The 10,302-nt window shown below is 39.3% G+C and overlaps 1 protein-coding gene across 2 annotated transcripts; it reads right to left on the bottom strand.

Moving 5' to 3' along the window:
* Positions 1-1,680: 1,680 nt before the first annotated feature.
* Positions 1,681-9,770, bottom strand: LOC143881901 (BEL1-like homeodomain protein 1). 2 transcript variants are annotated; one of them, XM_077385240.1, is made up of 6 exons: positions 9,638-9,770; positions 9,313-9,418; positions 8,174-9,170; positions 7,175-7,551; positions 2,919-2,979; positions 1,681-2,818 (listed from the first exon to the last, which is right to left on the bottom strand). In XM_077385240.1, the coding sequence occupies exons 3-6, from the start codon at positions 8,981-8,983 to the stop codon at positions 2,066-2,068; spliced, it is 2,001 nt and encodes a 666-aa protein (XP_077241355.1). In that variant the 5' UTR covers positions 8,984-9,170; positions 9,313-9,418; positions 9,638-9,770; the 3' UTR covers positions 1,681-2,065. The 2 variants fall into 2 exon arrangements, with proteins under 2 accessions (XP_077241355.1, XP_077241354.1); XM_077385239.1 differs by lacking the exon at positions 9,638-9,770 and having other exon boundaries at positions 9,313-9,609.
* Between the last annotated feature and the right edge of the window lie 532 nt (positions 9,771-10,302).

Below are 10,302 nucleotides of genomic sequence, written 5' to 3' on the forward strand. Positions count from 1 at the left end.
AGTCATACCGTACCAAATTTTACACCGTACCAAATTTTGACGAAATCCTAGAATTCGACTGAAATTTCTGTAATTTCGGCTGAAATTTCTGGATATTATTAAATATTAAACAAAATCCAGATTTTTTTGTGATAATCTTTAAATTTCAACTGAAATTTCGAGGAAAACGAAATTTCGATCGACATTTCGGTAGAAAGTTCTTAACGTTTGACTTTATGCAATTTTGGTTTCGCTTTCGACCGCAACCCGAAATTTTGGATTTCGGTCGAAATTTAAAACCTTGGGTCAAATGAGGTAACCTAGATAGATTCGGAAACTAGATTAAATTAATAACTATTTTAGATTAGAATATTAGTAGTGGGACACCTGTGCGATGCACGGGGCGACTAAAAAATGCAAGTTGGAAATGCAGGTAGGCCTTAAAATATGGGGAAAAAATGGATAGTTTTTATACATTAAAACTTAAAATCCAAGGCTACGCATTTTCATACTTTTCAGGGGATGGTTTAGCACTTGGGATGGTCATATGTAAAATATGTCAGCACATGTGGCCATGAAATGCCTTCTAAATGAAAATCCTTGACATTGGCAACTGATTAATCATAACATCTTTCTATGTTTATCATACTAGTGCTCTATAAAAGCACTTATTGATTTCCTTCGTAATTCATCCATGATTAGTGGAAACTTAATCTAGCTAGGTTTAGCCAACAAAGGCTAAGAGGTTTGAGCCTTTGTTTGTCACATTGGAAGAGGAAATGTCAAGACATGCCCTCAATCACCATTCCAACCTAGAGGTAGGGTTTATTGAGAGTAGGGGTGTCAATGGACCCAGATGGTCCGATGGATCCGATCTTTAACAGACATGATTTGGGCACAACAATTGGATAGCCACAAAATCCCATGGAGCATACTAGATTTGAATTTGAATCGAGGGCACCAATGTACGAAGATTTCTTTTATAATTTTAGTTGATTTATGTTTTCTTAAGATGGGTATATCTGTAACATCAAAAACCCTTCTCAAGATGATAAACATCGTTTCTTTTTCCCACTTTTCTGTTTCCAAGATAATTCTCCACCATCTCCACTTTTTCCCTTTTCCCTTTTCCCTTGCATAACCCTAAGCCCCAACTGCCGTACAACGTTAGAATGACCCAAGACACTCCCAATGTATATTCCAATTCAAAATGCACCGTGACCTAGACTCAGAAATTCGGATCCAAAAACCAAAAGGATTTGACCCATCACAGGTCGTGGTCAGGACATAGGTGGATCCAGTCCCAAGAGGATCTGTTGACACCGCTACCTAGTTGAGACAAAAAGAGACGGTTTGACTGACAAGAAGTTGCATTTGCAGCATTTTGAGTTTTTCGTTTAATCTAGGGAGACGATAAATTCGCACCCCAGTAGGATAATTCACACTCCTGGTAATGCGAATTGTGGCAGACTTTCTAACACTTCTGGACGTCAAATCACATTATAAGGGGTGCGAATTTATCATCACCCTTAATCTAAGCCCAACATTGAAATGCTCTACCCAATTTTAAGGCAATGAGCAGGTGGAAATGCAAAGAATTGGGAATGAAGATATCATTTACCACATTTTGGACTTGCTAGGCAATTCTGCATAAAGCCATTTCGCGGCTCACATTTAGCATTTTCGTGATCTCAATCTATATAGCAGAAAAATAATATACATTCCTCAACTTCTAATGTATTTAAACATAGATTGTTCTCATCTTCTAATGTACTCAAACATATATTGTTCCCTAGCGTATAAACCTCTACCAATTTACTTTCCCCTTTATACAATAGGCTTTCAACTCCTTTCGTCATTAAAGGAAAGGAGAGAACCTGAAAGAGAGAGGCTATCATGCCCTCATTCCTTTTCACCCAATGCCCTGCACCCAATGCCTTCGAATCATAAATCTTTATAAGCACCCTAATGTACGACTTACCATGATTCTATGACTCGAGAGGTCTTGTGTTAAATATACATGACATTTTTTGTTCTAACTAAAGTGATAAAATGAGTAACCAAGTATGATCTAGTAGGAGTAAATTCACGCGACAAAGTCTGGTAATAACTGAGCCGCAAAGCGCTTTCTGTTCGGAATGTTGAGATTCTCGTAGGCATTTGCTGATGGAGTGTTCATGTTGCAGAAATCATTAGCTTCATTGCTCATCTCCATTCTCCTTCCCATGGGGAAGTTTTGGTTTGAAAGGAAAGTCTGTTGAGGTCCAGACAAAGAAAGATTTTCGCAGTGTGGAAGCCCAAGAGTGAGAGAAACTCCATTACCAGAGAACCTAGGTGTGAATTGCTCCGGATCGAACCGCCCGATTTCACCAAACTGATAAGCTCCAAAACCTCCTCCATGGTTGAATTTCATGCACAGGTCTCTTTCGTTCGTCTCATCTGATTTCATGTCCATATCGTCGCTCATCAAAGGGACGGTGTTTGAATTTTGAAACTCATTTTTTCTAGCCTTCTTAGGATTTCCTCCTAAAATCCCTTCTTTGTCATGGAAACTACCTTGTGAATCTGATGATCCAATGAGGGAGAAGCCTGCTTGGGTTCGAACGTTTCCCATGGCGGATGTAGGATTTGGGGAATTCAGACCGTTGATCGCTTCTGTTTTATTGGGACTATTTTCTTGAGTTGCAACAGACTTGGATGCTAACTCTTCATTAACCTCACTTTTGCTTGTTTTATCATCAGAGCAATTCTGTTCGTGTTCCTTGGTTTCCTCCATGTACATTTCTTCAACCATTGGCTTCCAGAGTCGAACCCGCGCATTTATGAACCAGTTAGAAACCTGCATTGGCAAAAAAATTAGCTTGATCCAACTGGGTTTTTAATGATTAAGTTAAGAAGGTACAAAGGGGGCTAGAAGAATAGTTTCATATATACAGTACCTGGCTCCTAGTAAGCCCTGTCTGCTTTGCAAGCATATGTTTGTCTGAATCTTTAGGGTACCTGCAAGCCAATGGTATCATAAATTGTTTAGTTTTATTTCAAAGGAAACAATAAAACCTTTATGCTCTGTTTGGATGCCGGGTTTTTTTTTTTTCTTGGGATTTATGTGGGTAAAGGTAGGAGACAAAAGAGGAGACAAGCATTAATTAGAGAAAGATATTATGATGAGTGGAGAGAGAGGGTAGAGAGAGGAAGAGAGAACACCATTTTCAAGACAAGATTTTGCTGATGTGACCACTAAACCTTTACCCACATAAATCCTGGGAACAAAAAAAACCCAGCAACCAAACAGAGCAACAAATTTTCAATTTTACCAAAGAAAAACTCACCCCTTGAAACCAGTTCTTTCACATAAGAGAAACCACTTTCTCCAATAGAAAATAATATGTGGACTGAGCAGGTATCGTCTGGGGACTTGTAAAGTACCCTAAATTAATTGCTACTTGCTCCCAACATAGTCGCCTTGGTTGTTAAGGTCACTGTTTATAAACTTTTATAAACTCTCCGACTGGACTAAGTTTTGGCCATACCGAGTCAACCAAAAAACTCCTTTGACTCATCGGCATTAACGAAACATGATCCACATTAATCATTTACTCACTGAATCGACTAGACTCGGTTTTTCTTTGGCTGGGCTAGGATTGGTTTTAAACAGTACTAGTGAAGATAAACAATGGGGCAGACATGCCAATTTCCATTAGATTTTTATTTTATTTTTTTGGCATATATTAATTATATTCATATATATGTTGTATTTTAATAAATATCCAATGGCAATAATATATTGCCAATACATTATATAGGGAAATGTTACCAGCACAACCATATTTTGATATTTGCACAAACCCAGCCGTCTTTACTTCTTTAATTGGCTTTTTGGGGCAATGCAATAACCTTTTGATCACTCTTTAAAAACTAAAAGACAAGATGGGTTAACGAAAATATCAAAATATGGTTGTACTGATATCATTTTCCTATATATATAGCCAAATAAATTAATTCAAAGCAATATAGAAAGTTGCTGATAAATTACTAGGCTTGCAACCATGCTCCTTAATTGTGGACCTTCCATTTCATGTTACCCAATAGAAACTTACCTTTCTAAGGTCCTTTCACAAGCTAACCAAGAGAAATAACTTTTTAACCTAGAAAACTCATTTCTCACAATTCACATCTCTCCAACTCACTCCATCAATACCCCCCCATGACCTACTACTGTCTATGTTTAGAATGCAGCCTTCAAGACACCTTATCATGTGTCGAAATGAGGAGTGTCGCACACTTCCCTGAGAGACTAACTCCAATTGCTCAAACACATCTACCGATTTTATTACAAGAGGACAAGCTATACTTTTTCAGCACTCATATATATACGCAGGTTGAACTACTTCTGAAATAAGGGTTTGTGCCATTCCAACTCATTGCTTGCCATAACACTCTTCCCATTAGTTCGAAGTAGCCCTTTTTCACCAATCAATGAAATGGGAATTGAGATTCTCAAGTGCAAGAAAATAAGTATGGGTAATTTTTCTACTATTTTGGATAAGGAGAATCAAATGTTGAGCGAGGGAGCAAAGACTCAATTCTTTCACGTGGTGCATGGATGACTAAGTCATCACACATCTTATTCTTAGAAGTTGGGTTTTACACGATTAGGACACGATTTTAAAAGGTAGCACTTCAAAAGCTATAGTAAAGAAATGGAAACTCCTCCTTGAAACGTTATTAAACTCAACATGGATGGTTGATCTCCCTTGACAACCCGGGCACATGACGTATTGGCAGCATTTTTTGAGAGTACATGTGTTAACTTACCAACTTCTCCAAAAGCTTAAGCTATTGGACAAAGGCGTTATTTATCTTTTATACTTTAACACTCCCCTGCACGTGTGGCCCACTTAGCAAACACATGGCACATGTGGTCCCACTTTGAGCCAACCATCGCATGTGGATTTTGCTATCCGGGAGGTTTGAACTCGAGACTTTGGCTCTAATACCATGATATGGATAACATCATCTACGCCTTTGCATGTCTACTTTATGTCCTCTCCTAACTTGAAATGCAATTCTACAAAAAAGAGAATTTTTATATAAAAATCTTGTGCGTGTTCCTTTTTTCTCTTTTTGTCTCTCTTGCCTCTCGACTCTATATTGGTAATGACACCTGTTATGGCAAGAACCCGCTGCTAGATATCAGATCAACATAAACAACTCAAAGCAAATAATAACAAATGGCCACCGGTAACACATGGAATTAGCCCAAATGAGTGTCAGCAACAATTCAAGTGTAGTGAAGTAAAGAAAGGAAATAAATCAAGAGACACGAGATTTACGTGATTCGGCACTTGACCCACATCCATGGGCATTCCAACAAGTAGAAATTCACTAACAATGGTAGGAAATTAGAACAAGGGTTGAAAACCCTTACCTCTCCAACAATGGTGAAAAACCCCACCAACACCAGAGCAATTGTAGCAACCAAAACCCACCACCAATAACACATTAATCTTCCACCGACAGACTCAAAGAAATATCCAAGAACTTACACAAACAAGGTGGAGAATATATATATGAGTAAAGTGTTCATGCGCAGCTGCTCATGTGGCCCCACATTTTTTGGGTGACCCAAAGCATTCATTTGAAGTCCCTTTCCTGGATAGGGTGTGTACCAAAATGAGCCATTTAGGATCATCCTAACCCTGCCATTTGTGGATGGAAAAAATGGTCAGAAACAATGTCTGTCCATTTCCCCCTCCACCTTTGATTGGGTTAGGATGATCCTATAGGGCTGATTTTTGGTTCACACCCTATCCATGGAAGGGCCTTTCAAATGAATGCTTTGGATCACCCAAAAAATGTGGGCCACATGAGTTTTTGAAGCAGCTGCTTATATAAGCTATCTGAGCAGCTACGCAGGAACACTACTCTCTCTCTCTCTCTCTCTCTCTCTCTCTCTCTCTCTCTCTCCTATATATATATATATATATATATATATATATATATGCCAAACAACCACAACCAGAAAGGGGGCAAAAGAAATATATCACAACGAACCACAATAAGACAAGAATATTCGTGGCTCACCACAATGGCTACATCCACGGATAAGACAAAACAAAATCCACTATTTAGAAGCAAAATAGTACAATGTCACCTCCTACCGGTAAAACAAAGTGTTGGGTTTCTGCTTGGGTTTTCACCATAAGAGGGTGTTAGTGGGGTTTTTCACCATTGTTGGAGAGGCAAGGGTTTCCACCCCTGTTGTAATTTTCCACCAATGTTAGTGAATTTCTACTTGCCGGAATTCCCATGGATGTAAGCCAAGTGCCGAAACACGTAAATCTCCTGTGTCTCTTGATTTCTTATTTCCTTTATATCACTACACACTTCAATTGTTGCACATACTCATTTGGGCTAATTATGTGGGTTAGCGGTGGCCATTTGATATTGTTTGCTTTGAGTGCTTTTCGGTGATTGGATTTCTAGCGACAGGTTCTTGCCCCAAAAAATGGTCTCAGAGCCGAGGCATGGTAACTCCTGTGTGCCCTTGAGGATGGAGAAAAATTCCTCATGGAAGATCTCGGTAACCCTAATGTACACTCGAGGACGGTGAAATTCCCTCGAACAAGAGCTTGTAGTTCCCATGCTCCTGCGCGGCGGCACGAGATTGTCCACATTGCTTCCGCGTGCATGGGGAGATTGTTGGAGGTTCCATGCGAAAGAAAAGATCCCACAATTGAAAAGTGAGTGGATGTGGATGAACTTATAAGGACTTGGGCACCCTACCCTTAATGGCTAGCTTTTAAGGGTGATTTCTGCTCAGGTCTCAACAACACCCTTACTTATTCCCCTACTCTCCGAATCTATCCCGCCCAACCAAACACTAGCGTAAGTCTATTCCACTATTCTACAAGAGGTAATTCTAGACAAATTCAAAGTTTGTCACCTCTCCAAGCCTATGCCACGCATCCAAAGATACCCATGTATGGGGCAGTCTCTCCCCCTGAAGTGCATTTGTAATCTTCTGTTATTTGATTAATGGCGTCTTTGAAGGAAAAAAAGACGGGTTTTACACTATAAAATTATATGAGTTTGATCCGAGAAAGCTCTTGTAAATAGAAGAAAACACAGATTAGTAAAACTAGCATTTTTGTTGCCAAGTTCAGTAATAAATTTTGAAGTTGAGAGTACTTACGGGTGCAAGAAGTGTTCGAAGAGCCATGCGCGAAGAACAGAAACTGATCTCTCGGGTAGTCCTCTTTGGGGTCTCCAAGCATTGTGTTGGATCATTCCCAACTGTTGAAGCGCCCTCTGTTGTCGTAGATGATGGTCTACGAATTTATGTCTTGGCCCCTCAACCTTTCCTCCTCCTAAGCAATCTTCTTCTCCCAAGCTCCTACTTGTAGCTCGAATTTGCCCTGAAATGGCGTCCCTCAAACATCGAAACTGCTTAGAGATTGTTTGTAATGCTAGAGCTGTGTATGTTTTCACCGATCCAAACCCGGCTGCAGCTTCGAACGATGAAACTACTATCTGCATCTGGTGGTGGTACTGTCTATATCTCTGTTCCACCTTCAATTTCCAAAACAACAAGTTCATAAGTAAACAGGTATGGACAGATTTTTAATTTGAGTAAAGTAGAAGGTTTTCTATAATTTGTGTTTCTTATGAAAAAAAACAAATAATTACGGAATTGGGTAGAAGTATGTTGAAAGTTAAAAGAGATGCCTAACAATTAACATCCTTGTGGAAGAAAGAATAATGGAGGGATAGTTTTGGTAATTTTCTGTAAATTACATGGATCGAATTCACTGTGGAATTCGAATGGGGAAGAATAAGAAATTGGAAACCAGGCAAAAGCTTAAATCTCTGATTCCACAAAACTGTAATAAAAGCACACTTTTTCAAAACTTCAAGATCTAGTACCTCTTAAATTGCTGAACTTTCTCTCAGAATTCAGCTACATGTCAGACTTTTTGAAAAAAATAATAATTCATTTCCTTGTTGGGTATCTGTTTAACAATCCAACTCAAGTTAAATTCCTTTTTTTTTAGCAAAACACCTGCTAGAAAAAACCGCCTTTTCAAAATTCACATCGATAGGGCTCTGTTCAATTTTCCTGATGACTCTGCTCAAAGTTAAACATGTGAAATTCTAAAAAAATTCATTAAATTTCCAAATCAAAGAATCATACCTCATCAAGCATGCCTACAAGCTTTGTTTTCTTCATCTGAAGTTCCTGCCTTTCCGCCGTGGTAAGCTCGGCCCCGCGTTTCGTACTCGTTTCGCCTCCACCGGAAACTTCCGTCTGAATTGATTCTCTATTCATCTGCATCTTCCCTTTGTTCTTCTTCGTAGATTCGATCTCAATTCCGATTCCCTTTCCGACGCTTACGACTTCATCGAGCAACTGTTGTGCAGCTTTTAAGTACTTTGATCCCAATAAAAGACTCTGCAACCCCGAAATTCCGTTCGATACCGCAGAATTCGATGAATTGGAGCCCGAAATCCGAATCTCATCACCGCTCACCGGAGAAATCACCGGTGCAGATACATCCGATTCCTGCCGATAGGACCCATACGCAGGCTGTTGAGATGAGAGGGTCAGAGACAGTCCCTGCGGAGTGTTGGCTCTGATCCCGGCCGTTGTTGAGATCTGGTGGTGGTTACCAGCCGTTGGATCGAGGGAAGACCAGAGATTGTAGTGGAGTCGTGGGATGAGTCCATGAAGGGCCGAGATATCGTGTTGGGCGTGGACCGGTGATGGATGGCTAGGATCTTGTGATGAAGCAGGGGTGGCTTGAAGTGGGATTCCGACGAAGTGTTGGTTTTGTTGGGGAGGGTGTGAGAGATTTGTGGGATTCAGTTGGTTTCCTGGGGAATTCAGAAAGACCATGTTGGAGGGGGGGTGTGTGTCTGAGTATCCCATGTACGGGTTCATCAAGTAGAGGGTCTGTAATCCATCCCCTTGGATTTCCGAAGCTCCATGATAGTAGGTTGCCATCGGATTTCGAGTCTTAGAAATCAATCAAAAGAGGAAGGTCGCTGACAGGGGATCAAGATTTCATGAGAATTGCACGAGTCGAAGATTATTTTTCTAATTGCAATTGACAAGGGAAGACTAGAATTCGAGGTTGATTGTACTTTCGAATAGAGTTCTGACAAGAATAAGACCTGTGTATTTCAATTCCCTTTTGGAGGGGAGGACAGGAAATAGAAAGAAGAAGAAAGTCATTTTCTTTATATATGTCTATATAAACTATTATTATTACCTAATTGATGCAGATCCATGTGCACGTGATCCATCATCAGGCAAAAGAGATTTTTACTTACAGTGACACCAAATCCAATAAGAGAGACAGAAATAAGGAACAAAGAAACAGATCTATTCCTTCATTTCAAACTCTTGTGAGACTCAATTCCCTGCAACTCTCTTCCACTGAAAAGGAAAAGAAATAAAGAGATGGGGTTAAAAAGGCTGAAAAAAAGATACCCATCTTTCACCACTATTATCCGAACACCTATTTGTTTTTTCTCTATTTCCTAATCTTTTTCTTATGAGGGTGGGGGTATAAGGTTCTTATCCTTCACCCACCCTTCAAAGGCTTTGTGAGGTACCTACGAATGAATCAAAAGATAGAAAGTTCAGTGATTTGACCTTCAGTTTCTCATCATTTGATGCAGGCACGTCTGATGAAGGGATGAACTTATGAGAGAGAGAGTTCTTAAAAAACTCCCTACTGTCAGAAGAAACAAACAGCTGAAAAACGAGGAAACGTCTACTTCCAGCTCTATTTAATTAAAAAAGAAACAAAACCCCTTCCTCTTTAAATAAAATATTGTCTTTCCTTATTTTCTATAATCTTTTTGTATTTTTCTCCCTTTCTGTGGTTGGATGTTGGAGAGATAAGATAGAGCAATGGATGCAATTAAAAATCCCTTCTGAACTTAATTATTTGTGAAATTGCTTGCTTAATAAGTACCCAAATAGTCCCTTGGACTTTCTTTTTTATTCCTTCCTTGGTTTCAAATCTTCCACGTAGTAACTCTTCCCTTTCTCACAAATATGCCGTACAAGAATTACAAGAACAAAAGTTTGATATTTCTTTCCTACAACTCAAAAAAAAAAATCTTTGCATCCAATAGAAGATGGGGAACGATATCAGCACAACTATGTTTTAATAATTGAACAAACCCGAGTTATCTTTTCTTTTTATATTGGGTTGTGAGAGCTTTTTGGGAACTGTAATAACTTTTGACACCTCTTTAAATACTAAAAGACAAGATGAGTTAGTGATAATATCAAAACATGGTTGTGATGAT

This window comes from Tasmannia lanceolata, unplaced genomic scaffold, assembly GCF_043159265.1.
Source record: "Tasmannia lanceolata isolate RefF3 unplaced genomic scaffold, GAP_Taslan_0.1 ptg000007l, whole genome shotgun sequence".
NCBI lineage: Eukaryota > Viridiplantae > Streptophyta > Magnoliopsida > Canellales > Winteraceae > Tasmannia > Tasmannia lanceolata.